The 15,182-nt window shown below is 37.3% G+C and overlaps 1 protein-coding gene across 5 annotated transcripts in view; it reads left to right on the top strand.

The window, feature by feature from the left end:
• LOC106082186 (chaoptin) overlaps positions 1-13,511 on the top strand; it is a 65,307-nt gene extending 51,796 nt beyond the window's left edge. For 3 of the 5 annotated variants that reach the window (XM_013244554.2, XM_013244553.2, XM_013244552.2), the window contains exons 15-21: positions 3,402-3,543; positions 3,743-3,757; positions 3,857-4,215; positions 8,252-8,675; positions 8,751-8,992; positions 13,036-13,222; positions 13,286-13,511. In XM_013244554.2, coding sequence (XP_013100008.1) covers positions 3,402-3,543; positions 3,743-3,757; positions 3,857-4,215; positions 8,252-8,675; positions 8,751-8,992; positions 13,036-13,222; positions 13,286-13,387 — 1,471 coding nt within the window. In that variant the 3' untranslated portion in view covers positions 13,388-13,511. The remainder of the gene's footprint in view (positions 1-3,401; positions 3,544-3,742; positions 3,758-3,856; positions 4,216-8,251; positions 8,676-8,750; positions 8,993-13,035; positions 13,223-13,285) is intronic. The other 2 variants (XM_013244556.2, XM_013244555.2) reach the window with 1 other exon arrangement.
• Positions 13,512-15,182: the final 1,671 nt, after the last annotated feature.

The following is a 15,182-nucleotide window of genomic DNA, read 5'->3' as shown; positions in this document are numbered from 1 at the left end:
GCTTCTGTAGGTGAGCAAGCTCGTTCTGGTCCAAAGCACCGATCGCCGCGAGAACTGTGTGGCCATTGGTTGTTTAAAGGCGCCAGTGACTCGCCTTGTCATATCAGCATCATAGTCACTCAGTATTTGTGTAAGAGCCGGTGCCACCCAACCTCTCACTGAGACTCTCTGCTTGATACCGCTGATTGCCCGTGACTGCTGTTGCAGCAACTCCGTATGGAGCATTCCACTATCCGCAACATGTGGTCGCGCCAGGTACCTCGCAGCTGAGCTACTCGTGACAGCAATGAACACCACACAGATCGGACCTCAAAGTTGCAGCTTGTGTTGTGGGGACACAGCTATCCCGTGCCGAGTTTAACAGTTGTTCCACAGTACCAGTGTTAGTTTGAAAAAACTCTAGACTCCTGCATAGAATGCATTATCTTCATTTTAATTGTTCTTAAAAAACAATCGGTGCATTTTTGCACCGCCACCACCGAAGGATGGGGGTATATTTGTTATATCCTACATATATGCATTCTGACAGATCTGAATATTATTCAGATGTGTACGTGGTGTACGTAGTACTTATATCTAAATCAGGACTGATTTTAATAAAATTTGCGCACGTATTGGAACGTCAAATAAAACGTCTCATGCAAAATCGGACGAAAATTATGGTTTCTATAGGCTATGTATGGGACCTATGTCTTAATCTAGACCGATTTATATGAAATTTGGCACTCCCATTAGGACTTTAAATAAAACAACTCACGCTAAATTTAAAGTCCAAAACGGTTGAAAGACATATATGGGAGGTATATCTAAATCTGAACCGATTTTTATGAAACTGCATACATATGAAGACGTCAAATTCGGATAATAAATGCGACCTGTAACTTGATCACAAGAATACATGGACATCCTTGACGATTTCGCATATGGACATCCTTGCCGCATATGATCTGTATCGGAGCATATTAGTATGTAACTGCCATATACACATATCTCCCGATTTAATGCCTTTGGCCTTAGAGATATATCCGAGTCTTTGAAGTTCGACCCTACCCAACGAAATTAGTTTTTATACCCTACATCACCACTGTGGTACAGGGTATTACAACTTTGTGCATTTGTTTGCCACGCTTAGAAGAAGAAGAGCTAGACCCGTCTATAAGTGTACCGAACGGCTTTGAATCACTTCCTGATTCGATTTAGCTATGTCCGTCTGTCTGTCCATGTATTCTTGTGATCAAGTTACAGGTCGCATTTATTGTCCGATTGTCATGAAATTTAGCACAAGTCTCTTTTTTAGCCCAAGGACAAATGCTATTGATTTTGAACAAAATCGGTTCAGATTTAGATATAGCTCCCATACATATTTTTCATCCGATATGGCCTTTTAAAGCTGTAGAAGCCACAATTTTGGTCCGATCTTTACAAAATTTGGCATGGGGCGTTTTATTCAACGTCCTCATATGTGTGCAAAACTTCGTCAAAATCGGTCTAGATTTAGATATAGCTCCTATATATAACTTTCATTCGATATGGAATTTTATGGCTATAGCAGCCGCAATTTTGTTCCGATCTTTACAAAATTTACAACGAAGCATATTCTTTAAAGTTTCAATACGACTGCAAAATTTCATGAAAATCGGTTCAAATTTAGATATAGGACCCATATATATCTCTTATCCGATATGTAGTTTTAAGGCTGTAGCAGCAACAATATTGGTCCGATCTTTACAAAATTTGGCACGGGGTGCTTTATTTGGCGTCTTCATATGTGTGCAAAATTTCATAAAAATCGCTTCAGATTTAGATATACCTCCCATATATATCTTTTAACCTATTTCGACTTTTAAGGAAGTAGTAGGCACATTGTTGTCTTGATTTCTACAAAATTTAGCGTGAGTTGTTTTATTTGAAGTCCCAGTGGGAGTGCAAAATTTCATATAAATCGGTCTTATTTAAGCTCCCTCATATATTTTTTGTCCGATATGGTCTTTAAGGCTGTAGAGGCCACTATTTTAGTCCGATCTTAACAAGTTGTAGTACGAGGTGTTATATTTGACGTCTTAATACGTGTGCAAAATTTCACAAAATTCGGTTTTCATTTAGACTTAGGTCCCTGATATATTTTTCATCCGAAATAGATTTTTAGCCTGTAGAAACCATAATTTTCGTCCGATTTTGCATGAGACGTTTTATTTGACGTTCCAATACGTGCGCAAAATTCATTAAAATCGGTCCTAATTTAGATATAGCTCCAAAGTATATATTTTATCCGATAAGGACTTTTATGACAAAAAAAGCCACAATTTTGATCACATCCCTATAATATAGGGATTGAGATGTTCTATTTGACGTACCAGTATATGTCATCAAAATAAGTACAGGTTTCGATATAACTCCCATATCCGATATTGTCTTTTAAGGATGTGGAAATCCAAATTTGTTGTCCTATCGTAGGAAAATCTAACAAGGTTCTATTTGATATTTCAGTAGGTATCTAAATTAAAGTCTGACTAGATCTCGAGATGAGTTGTACATATAAAAAGTACTATACATACACCAGGTGGTGTACGTAGATGGCTCCGACCGCCTTTTGTCTTTCCTCACTCGTTTTAGCAATTTTTTTTTAATAAATTGAGTGAAAATTGAGCCAGTGGAACATGATAGCACTATCAATTTGATTTGTCTTAAATATTTGTAATATTGTTCTACATCTACAAATTTAAGATATGGAACAAAATTCCCGATTTTTTAAAAAAAAGGTGGATATGGAACAAACTTTTACTCCATATCTCAGAAACTAAGTGAGATACTTCAAAATGTATTGAAAATTTTGAAAGTTCGTATCTTAAAACCATAGAAAGTGATCCTAACTCAAAAAAGATGAAAATGGCGTAACGAACAAGATAGAATTAGGTCGACGATATGTATCCCTTGATTTTGCGAGCCGCTGCCTTCAAGATCCTACACCCGCTTCCAGCCCTCCCCCTTAAATTGTTAACAATCGCTGATGGCGATTGGTTATTTTAAGGCGCCTATAACTCACCTTGTCATTTCGAGTATCCTGTAGACGGGCCCGGCAACATTAAGTTGCGCTTCCCATGATAACGACTATAAACGCGGTAATCGCAGTTCAAAATTCCAATTTGTGTGGTACTCACAGTTAACCCGTGTCTGCCAGGTATAAACATGCATGTATAAATATACATAAGAGCTACTGATGTAAGCCCTTAAATTATTTTTACTTGAATTGATCCTCCTAACGATCAAAAAAATTTTCGTCATCCGTAAAATTTTCACGACTTACGAAAGTTTCCTGGACTTTTGAATTTGTAATACTAAAACATATTGGGTATTTTTTATAAATTCTGTAATTTAATGTTTTGTTTTTAATTATTCCTAAGATTGGATGTTTCCCACAATATGCTGCTGAAAATTCCCTCATCATCACTGTCAAGTTTGGCAGCCCTTACACTGTGCGAACTTCATTTGTCCAATAATTTCATATCCACCATACACAGCATGGATTTATCGAACAAATTCAGAGTGAGTATTAAAATGTTGGATGCATGACCTTCTTCATGACCTTTTCAATATCCAGTAACTTCTATCTATCTAAAACTTTTTCTTTTCATTTCCCTCTATGCTAATTAAATAAACAAACAAAAATTGTAACTCTCCACCCAAAAACTAACCAATCAACCAACTAACCCCTCTTGTTGCACTTCTTCACTCAACATGTTAGCCGAATAAATATCGGGTGAACATTGTTCTTTATCTTTAAACTAACTTATAACCAGTAGTTTTCCAAAAAAAGTATTCTTATCCTAGTTTTTAATAAATATTTACGTTATTTTAGTCACTACGTTACTTGGATATTTCCTATAATTATTTACTGCGCATCGATGATGCCGTCTTTGCTACAATGCCCAAATTGGCTGTTTTGGATTTGTCACATAATCGCGATCTGAAAGTCATGGATAAATCGTTTATGGGCCTGGAGACTAGCCTTATCAAATTGGGTTTGGAGAATGTCTCGCTGAGTACGGTGCCTGAGATACGTTTGAGATATTTGCGTGAGATACGTTTGGGCTACAATGAATTGCCATCGGTACCCCAGGAGCTGGCCAATAATATGTCTAATTTACGAATGTTGGATTTATCGAATAATGATTTGACGAATGTACCACTGATGACACATTCGTTGCCACATTTGAGGTATGTATGAAAAGAGAGAGGGAAAGTGAGAGTGAGTGAGAATTGCCACATATGTCATGGTATGGGAATATGATATTTTGTGCCTCCATTTTCCTTCATTGATGGACTATTCATATATACTCCCAGAGAAAATTTAATACCAAACGTGCTTATTTCAGTACCATACTGTATTGATATGGTAAAGCAACTCCGTATAGTACAAAAATAATACCGGATGGTATGGATGAAACATAAAATGATTTGTACCGTGTGGTACTAACCTTATCGAACTGGTATTGGTTTTAATACCAATCTGTTATTGGTTTTAGTACCAAACAGTTATTGAATAATCCACCCCCTAATGAACCAAAAAAACATTTAAAATAATTTTAATCAAATTTATTTCGATTATTTATTTATGTTAATAATTACCAAAAGTAATGTTACACCCGTCCCAACCTCAATTATTTGTATTCAGCAATTGATTTCATATGCATTGATTCCCAGAAGTGGTTTTCATATGAATACATCAACGAAGCATCGTTTTCCTCAAAAGAGACTATCATGTCATGGTAGGGAAAATGATATTTTGTGCCTCCATTTTCCTCCATTGATGGACTATTCATATATACACCCAGAGAACATTTAATATCGAACGTGCTTATTTCAGTACCATACGGTATTGATAGTAAAGCAACTCCGTATGGTACAAAAATAATACCGGATGGTATGGATGAAACATAAAATGACTAGTACCGTGTGGTACTAGCCTTATTATCGAACTGGTGTTGGTTTTAATACTAATCTGTTAATGGTTTTAGTATCAAACCGTTATTGAACCAACCCCCTAATGAACCAAAAAAAAAACATTTAAAGTAATTTTAATCTAATTTTATTTCGATTATTTATGTAAATAATTACAAAAAGTCCCAACCTAAATTCTTTGTATTCAGCAATTGTTTTCATATGCATTGATTCCCAGAAGTGGTTTTCATATGAATACATCAACGGAGTATCGTTTTCCACACAAGAGACTATCATGTTTTTGATGTAGAAGGTCCTTAGAATTTGTACTATTTCCATTTTCACCGCTTTCGAGTATTTGAACCTGTTTTTACGCTCTGACATTGAATTAAAACATTTTATTCATTTGTTTAACAAATATTTTATAATGGCGTCCATATTTTAAGTAAAAAACTCAAAAACACTTTTGGCGAGACGACAATAGTACAAATGTGTCGCCGTAAATTCTTAATAGCATCCTTTGTCCGGTATTGAATTGATACCAAATGGTATTAAAAATCTTTGGTTTGTTTCTCTTTCGAGACGAGCTCAATGATCGGAGATTGGAAATGGAAAAGGAAAGCCAAAGATAGCAACACACACCAACCACTAAGGGACGCGTTTCGTCTTTGGTTAGAAGACTTTTCAACCATATTAGGTGTGATGGCTTCAAGGGCCGTGCGTTGATATGTTGTATTTGAATCGTATTAATTGCGAAAACGCATCTATGATACAATTTCCACATTAACCACGCTCCACAACCCTGTCTATTAGCTGTACTTTTTTTTTCCCAATGCATGTGTTTGCCAATGACGCGAACAGAATAATACCAGACGGTATTAAAGAAGAATTATCATTTTTCTATCAGTGTAGCTAATTTTAAGAATGTATATAGCAAAGGACGAGAATGGAGGAAGAAAATTCTAAAAACCAATGATGTAAACTCCTTAGTTGCTCCACATTTGTATACCCACCACCGAAGGATGGGGATATATTCATTTTGTCATTCCGTTTCTAACATTTCGAAATATCCATTTCCTATCCTACAAAGTATATATATTCTTGATAGTCGTAAAATGAATCTTTAACAAGTAAAAGCGTGCTAAGTTCGGCCGGGCCGAATCTTATATACCCTCCACCATAGATCTCATTTGTCGAGTTCATTTCCTGGCATCTCTTCTTAGGCAAAAAAAGGATATAAGAAAAGATTTGCTCTGCTATTAGAGCGATATCAAGATATGGTCCGGTTTGGACCACAATTAAATTATATGTTGGAGACCTTTGTAAAATGTCAGCCAATTCGAATAAGAATTTCGCCCTTTGGGGGCTCAAGAAGTAAAATAGAGAGATCGATTTATATGGGAGCTGTATCGGGCTATAGACCGATTCAGACCATAATAAACACGTATGTTGATGGTCATGAGAGAATCCGTCGTACAAAATTTTAGGCAAATCGGATAATAATTGCGACCTCTAAAGGCTCAAGAAGATCCCAGATCGGTTTATATGGCAGCTATGTCAGGTTATGAACCGATTTGAACCTTATTTGACATATTAGGTTATGAACCGATTTGAAACATACTTGGCACATTTGTTGGATATCATGACAAAATACTACGTGCAATATTTCATTCCAATCGGATAAGAATTGCGCACTCTAGATGCTCAAGAAGTCAAGACCCAAGATCGGTTTATATGGCAGCTATATCAAATCATGGACCGATATGGCCCATTTACAATACCAACCGACCTACACTAATAAGAAGTATTTGTGCAACCCCATCCACCACCATTGGATGGGGGTATACTAATCTAGTCAGTTAGCCGTTTGTAACACCTCGAAATATTGATCTAAGACCCCATAGAGTATCGGGTGGCTAAATCGACTTAGAATATCGAGTCTAAGTCGATTTAGCCATCTGTCGACCTCGATCCGCCCGTCCATCTGTCGAATCACGATAGCGGTCGAACCCGTAAAGATAGCCGCTTGAAATATTGCACATATACTTAATATTGATGTATTTCGTAAAGGATTGCAAATGGGCCATATCGGTTCAGATTTGGATATAGCTCCCATATAAACCGATCTCCCGAATTGACTTCTTGAGCCCCTAGAAACCACAATTTTTGTCCGATTTAGCTAAAATTTTGCACATAGAATTCTGTTATGACTTCCAACAACTGTGCCAAGTGCGCTCCAAATCGGTCTATAACCTGAACCATATAAACTGATTTGACTTCCTTAGCCCTTACAAGCCATAATTTTTGACCGATTTGACTAAAATTTTGCACATAGTACTCTGTTATGACTTCCAACAACTGTGCCAAGTACGGTTCAAATAGTTCTATAACCTGATATTGCTCCCATATAAACTGATCTCCCGATTGATATCTTTAGACCCTGGAAGCCGAAATTTTTGACTGATTTAGCTTAAATCTTTCACATAGTGTTCTGTTGTGACTTCCAATAACTGTATCAAGTACAGTCCAAATCGGTCTATAACCTGGTATATCTCCCATATAAACCGGTCTCTGCATTTTCCTTGTTCGGTTCCTAGAAGCGTTATTTTTACTAGTTTGACAGAAGTTTGGTACGTAGAATAAAATTGTGCCCTTCAACTAAATTTATTTTGGTTGAGATTCCATTGCAGAATATTGTCCGGCTTTAGACCATTGTTAAATGATTTCTATTCAAAGAATAGCACAGTAAAAACATTTAAAAGTCAGCAAAAGTGTGTTGTTGCTAGAAACATTCGAATGGCTATCCGTTTCGCGATTTCAGTTTCGACCAAGAAAAATCATCAGCGGACGATGTCAAATGGATTATGGTGCTTTATATACCATCCCAACTAGAGTAGGTTGAAAAGCACACATCTGAATTTGAACAGGGCTCTTAAAACGACTTTATTTTGTATAAAGTTTTAGCAGATTTCATGGTGGTGGGTTCCCAAGATTCGGCCCGGCCGAACTTAGGACGCTTAGGAAAACTGACATTTTTTGGCACCAACAAAAATACTGCAACTCACAGATGTTGTTGTTGTTGCACCAGGGTTCTGTTGAATATCCGGATCAAGCAATTCTGCGACTAAGGTTGGATGTGTCCAGAGTGATCTGGGTCTGAGGCGAGTTGGTTTTGCTGGGCAGTTAAACTGGTGACGCGTGGTCACAGGTCACAATCGCTACGCACATACTGCATGTTGGCATCAATCCAGATGTTATTACTATTTGTTAGTATAGTTCCTACTGTAAGCCTTTCTTTTTTCCTCCTTTACAGGAAGTTAATGTTATCCGGCAATCCTATAACCTCACTTAACAACAACAGCTTTGATGGTGTCAATGAGGATCTGGAAATGTTAGACATCTCCAATTTCCGTTTACATTACTTCGAATATGGCTGCTTAGATGCCCTGCCACATTTGCGTCAGCTAAAATTGACTGCGTATTCCCATCTGGAACATTTCAATATACCCTATCTGCTGAAGAATCATCATAATATTCGAGATCTATGGATAGAGGCTCCACAACCCTTCACACGTATCATCAAAAAGGGTTCGGGGCCCAATCAGGAAATGCAAACCGTACAAATGGGTATGCCCACAGATTTGGCCAGAGAAATGGAAGGACATTTGCCACAGAAGTTGACAAATATCACTTTCAGTGGACCGCAGTTTTCCACATTAAATGAAAATATTCTAAAGGTAAGAGAATGGAAAATAAGGTACTTTCTGTGAAAAACATTTTAAATGATATTTTGTTTCATGTTTTTTTTTCAGGGCATGCGTTCGCCATATCTGCACATACAAATCTACAATACATCCTTGTCCGAGTTACCCAAAAATTTCTTTAAGAATATGGGACGTGTTCGCAATATTTCCTTAGATATTCGCTATAATAATCGTATGCTAAAGAGAATACCGAATCCCAATACTGGAACGGTGCCCTATTTGCCCAATAGTGTGTTCTTAACGGAGTTGAAGATGTCCGATTCGGATTTGAATTGTGACTGTGAATTGGGGTAAGTTAAGATGAATGTGTGGGAAAATTGTTATGGGAAATCCCGAAAATTTTGAATTGGAATAAGTAAATGGGAGTTAGGGTCGAATCTTATATTCCCTCCACCACGGATCGCATGGGATAAGTTCTTTGAATTATTTTTTAAAAATGTAGGAGCTTTATCAAGTTATGGACCGATATGGAGCTTACTTGCCATAGCTGTAAGAAGTCATAAGGAATACCACTTTCAAAATTCCAGCCAAAACGGATAGTAATTGCGTCCTCTAGAGGCTCAAGAAAAGACGCTGTAAGCCTCCTCGCCCTATCACAATCTGTTCTCAAAAATTGATGGTTGCACAAACAGGCTCACCTCTTCGGATCAGTCACAAGTAACAGATTTTCCCTCATCTCTTATGTCCGACTTCGAGAGTGACTTAAGTCAAAATGCTTTATTATAGTTCCTTGATCTCTGGATTCAGATCCCCGATCCCTAGATTTAGTTCCCTGACTCAAGGGTAAGTAGGATCGAATCTTCTAATCCTATCACGCTCGTCTGCGGGATCTGCTACGTGATCCGCTGTGTGGACCATGAAATTAGGCTTCACTTTGGGTATTTAACAACCTGGTATAAAACGTACATCTGAGGGAGGTGGTAGTACAAGGTTACTCTTTCATTCTCATTCATTCTAATGGGCTTTCCTTTAATTTATTCCGAGACTATGTCGTGGGTTACCAGGATGCGAATGCATATTTGCCCATGAAAATTCCATTTAGGAACACCGGTGATATTTCATTCATATCTAGGAGTACTATTTGATACAATTTTAAGCTCATTAATAAGGGACCTCCTTCTTATTGCCGTGTCCGAACGGCCGATTACCTAAGGTAACTACCTCACAAGTGTCGCTAATACTAAGAGCGGATAACCACCGCTGAAATTTTATTCTGATGTTCTCAATTGGTTTTGTCGGTTTGGCTGTACTTATGACTTTAGCAACATCTCCGACTCTGAATTGCTGTAGTCGCCTTATCTACCTCTGGGTGCTCTACAAACTGTCTGTGTCCGGTATTTGCTGTCCAACAATTACAACAAAGCTCAACGCGCTCATTCTGTTTTGGCCTTAAGGGTTGATGAAAATTTTTGACGGTGATTACAGCTTTGCTGTTTCCAAGATACTCCACAAATATTCACATTTACATTCATGCTAATATCACTACCGGGAAACATAGTTTCATTGAGGGTATTCCCACCAGCGATCGATTCCTTATACCGCACCGTGGGATGGAATCAAAAAAATGGTAAAAAATATGCCATTTGAGAATGGGTAGAAATAACTGTTTGACATTTGAAATGGCTAGAGCTGATGTGTTATCAAGGCCATTTCAAGGCCCTAAGTGGACCGGGCGCTTCTTGGCGGGGCCCTAAAGTTGGTCACTAATAAAGATATCTTAATAACTCTTTTTGAATTTGTCAGATAATAGTGTCTTTAAAAAAATTAAAAACACCCAAAATCCCATTTCGGGCAAATATAATTTCAAAATCAGCATTTTTTAGTAAATTTGCTGTGGTGGCTACAAAAAATATACAAGTAAAATCGTGCCGAATCTTGGGTACCCATCACCATGGATTCCGCTAAAAATGTACCTTTATTTACTGAGTTTGTATTTGAATTATTTTGGTCTCAAGAAGTCATGTCGGCATATCGCTACTTAGGGGGCCTATACCACCATATTGACCGATTCGGATAAAACTTGGCACTGATGTTGTAAGTCATAAGATAGGGATTCGGGCCGAATATCAGCCAAATCAGGTTAAAAATTTGGGCTGCTTAGGGCCGAAGAAGACAAATCCGGGGGCTACATCTGTTTATAAACTGATTCGGATCATATTTGGCATGGATTGGAAGTCATAACTCAAGTCCTTATTCCAAATTTCAGCCAAATCGGATGAAAATTGAGGCTTCCAAGGACTCAAGAAGTCAAATTCTGCGATCGTTTATATAGGGGCTATATCTGATTATAGATCAATTCGCATCATACTTGGCATGGATGTTGGAAGTAATAACACATATCTTTGTTCCAAATTTCAACCAAATCGGATGAAAATTGAGGCTTCCAAGGGCTCAAGAAGTAAAATCAGGGGATCGGTTTATATAGGAGCTATATCTGTTTATAGACCGATTCGGATTATACTTGTCATGGAAAGGGTCTTGCATATGACATATGACTGGGCTAAACCCAGAGGACACAATGTTAGCCCAGAGGAGACTGAAATATGCTTGTTCAGGAGGAACACGAAAGGAACGAAGGAGGACCAATTTAACGCACCACGTTTACTCGATATCTGAAAAGGTCAAATACTAAGGTGGACGGGAAACTGAATTGGAAGCGTCACGTTCGGGAGCGTACTGAGAAGACACACAGATGTTGGGCACTATATAGACGGGCCGTGATTAGACCGTGATTGGACCAATTCTTACTTACTCCTCGGTAGTTTGGTGGACTGCGATTGAGAAAAAGAACAACTTAAGGATAATACAACAAGTTCAGAGAACATGTGGTCTTGGCATAGGCGGAGCGATGAGGACCACTCTTATTAGGGCAATGGAGACCATTCTAGATATTCGACTCATAGACACAAAAGTTAAGTGTAAGGCAGCCATAGCGGCTGTGAAACTTATGGCGATGGGAGAATGTATAGAGGGTAGGAGTAGTTCATACCATCGAGGTATAATCAAGGCGTCGACACGAAACCTGGAAGGAAGGGAAAAGGTTTCCGATCTAATACCTGAGATGAACTTTGAAGTCGAGTGCGAGGCACTGCTGCCATCGTCACAGTCTTGGAACCCTAGTATTGCCATCTGGAAGATCATGTTACACGGATGGATCAAAGCTAGAGGACAGAGTGGGCTTGGGGGTCTACATTGAGAACCTAACCAACCAGGAAAGTAAGATCGCGCACAGTCTTGGAATGTAAGAAGGAGTTTAACGCCTTAACTGAGAATGAGAAAGCAGACAATTTGGCATTGAAGCCAGATAACTGCCGTCAATAATTGGCTAACCCAAAGCCTTTCAGGTCGACGCAGTCCGAGCTTAGGGCGTGGGCGACGAATGAGCATGTAACCCTGTGGAACAGCGAAACGTTCGGTAGGACGTCCAAAATCTTATGGGGTGACCCAGATCGTGGGAAAACGACGATATTGCTGTAAGGAAGTAAGAAGGAGGTCAGTAGGAAGTAAGAAGGAGCTATTGGTATCATAACGGGATACATAGGACTATGAGCTCACTTATGATAAATCGGTGCGGCAAGTGATAGCATGTGTGGGGCATACGGGGAAGATGATGAGATGTTGGAGCATTTCCTTTGTCATTGCCCGGCTTTTGCGTCTAACAGATACCGGCACTTAGATGGAGACAAAATACCAGACATGAACCAACTTAGGGGAGTGGTATTGAAAACAGTTAAAGATTTTGTAAGTAGCACGAAATTCCTAACTTAAAATTTTCTTTTTAGAGGTCACTTTATAGTTTCTAGAGCGCCACAACAAGCCGACTAATGGCTTAGGTGTATGTCCATAGTGGCATGGGGCGGATTAATATCCGCACCCTCTTTTCAACCTAACCTAAATCATGCATCAAAATAAAAATCGAATCATAAATGCCTTCGAAAATCGCAAAATACGAAGCCAAACTCGGTCAAAGTTTCAAAAAATAAAAATTAAAGGACGAAAATCCTCGAAACTAGTGTATCATGCATTAAAATAAAAATCGAAGCATCAATGCCTTCGTAAATCGCAAAATATGAAGCCAATCTCGGCCAAAGTTAAAAAAAAAATAAAAATTAAAGGACGAAAATCCTCGAAACTAGTGGAGATATTGCATACCACTCTTTTTTTTATTGAGAGGTGATCTTGAACTACAATCATTCACATTTATAGAAAAGCACCTCAAGTTTACACAAAAAAAAGATTGACGAAAACTTTTTGGATTATTGTTATTTTTCGATTTGGAACCACTGTGCAGCGTTAAGCTATGTATAAATATTTTTTTTTTGCATTTTTTCAGATGGGTTGAATTTTGGCAACGAAAACGCCGCCAATATATCTGTTCATCACAAACATGGACTGATACCATATTCCGCACATTTATGAATTCACCCTGTCAGGTTTATAGTCGCTATGCGTGCGATGAACATGATGATGATTTAAGGGAAACACGATGTGACAATAAAGGTGGTCAACAACTAATGGAGGTCAGTATGAATACAGCAGCTGATCTATTGAATCAATTCTAAGGTTTTTTTTCTTATTTTTAGCAATTAAAGTCTGAATTGGAATGCGGTTGGGATGGGGCCACTTGTCGTGAAGCTTTTCTGATAGTTGTATTTACTTGCGTATTCTTGGTGTTGTTCTTGTGACATCTCCGATGTGTGTTCAATATAACAAAACAATTCTATGATGTTTTGGAACAAGTCTATGGCAAGACAGACTTGTAAATTTTAGAAGAAGAAGAAGATGAAAAAAAAAAAATACCCAAGAAAACTGAATTCTTTTTTGAGAAGAATGCGAATGTTGTGCACTGATTGTAACAACTTAGAAAAAAGCGTTGTCTCTAATTTCAAATTAATTGAATTTCGTAAGCTATTTCACTTTCTGTTCTTTTCAAACATCCTGGAATGTTCAAAATGTATTGAACACACCCCTAAAATCGAAATTAGATTGCCGAACTTGGACTATTCAACTTTGACTACGAACCTCCCTGACCGACCAAATTATACCAGACAAAACTGTACCATCTCTACTAGTCCTTTGATATATGATTCATAACGATGACGAGTACACATATATCTTTTTTTTTTCTTAAACATGTGTGATTTTAGGTAGACTCTAGTCAGTGGTTCTATATAAGAAACCATTTTTTATAACAAAAATATATTATATATACTCCATATCTGTGTACCATTTGCTATTTATTAACAATCTAGCATAGGATGCTGGAATTTAAATTAAAAACAAAAACATATTTTAAAATTTATTATTTTAAGAAAAATATATCAATACTCCCACTCTATGACACAAGTCCTTATAATCAACAACCTTGTATATCGGCACTTTTATATCCCGTATATATACTACCTATTATTTTATTTAAAATATTTATCAAATATATATTTATTCAAAATATTAATATATATTTATAAACTTATAGCCAAAGCAACTTATAATTATGCCTACAAAATGTTTTGCTTATTTATTTTACTCATTCGCGACAAACGTTTGCAACGCTTTTTAAAAAACTTATACAACAACTTTTCTCAAATAAAAGTATTCAACAAAAAAATATAACTAAATTGTCTTTTAATATATAACCAACCTCTTGACAGCCGATTCTATGCCCCGGGTTTGATACGAAAGAAATCCGAACTGGCGTCTCATTGTAGCGAGCCGATGCTACCTTGCATAAAACCTTCGAAAATTTCGAATAATAAGCATAATACAAGAAAAGCATCTCTAGATTTGGGAGCAAATATTTAGCCTTATGAAAATTTTCAATTTTCGATGCCCCAAAAATTTTTGAGTTGAGTATACAGAAGTGAAGTTTGTGGCGAAAAAATGTGGTTTGTTGCAATCCCTGAGTGATTTGCCCAAAAAACAAGCTCAAAATCGCATGATAGAGATTTTTTGTGGTTTTGGAATTGCTACATTTTCAAGGTCGAAAACGCTGTAACTCCTTCAGTTTTTCGAATTTCGCCAATCCAAAACCATTACGCGATTCAAAATTCAAAGAGGAATCATAAAATAAACAGTATTTCTTAAAATTTTCATTTTCATATTTTTCGCATTTTTTTATGAAAGGGGCTAACCTTATGAAAATTTTCAATTTTCGATGCCCCAAAAATTTTTGAGTTGAGTATACAGAATTGAAGTTTATGGCGAAAAAATGTGGTTTGTTGCAATCCCTGAGTGATTTGCTCAAAATCGCATGATAAAGATTTTTTGTGGTTTTGGAATTGCTACATTTTCATGGTCGAAAACGCTGTAACTCCTTCAGTTTTTCGAATTTCGCCAATCCAAAACCATTCCGCAATTCGAAATTCAAAGAGGAATCATAAAATAAACAGTATTTCTTAAAAATTTCATTTTCAAAATTTTTGCATTTTTTTATGAAAATTTTCAATTTTCGATGCCCCAAAAATTTTTGAGTTGAGTATA

This window comes from Stomoxys calcitrans, chromosome 2, assembly GCF_963082655.1.
Source record: "Stomoxys calcitrans chromosome 2, idStoCalc2.1, whole genome shotgun sequence".
NCBI classification, from domain to species: domain Eukaryota; kingdom Metazoa; phylum Arthropoda; class Insecta; order Diptera; family Muscidae; genus Stomoxys; species Stomoxys calcitrans.
This window is presented reverse-complemented; position numbering and strand designations above follow the sequence as displayed.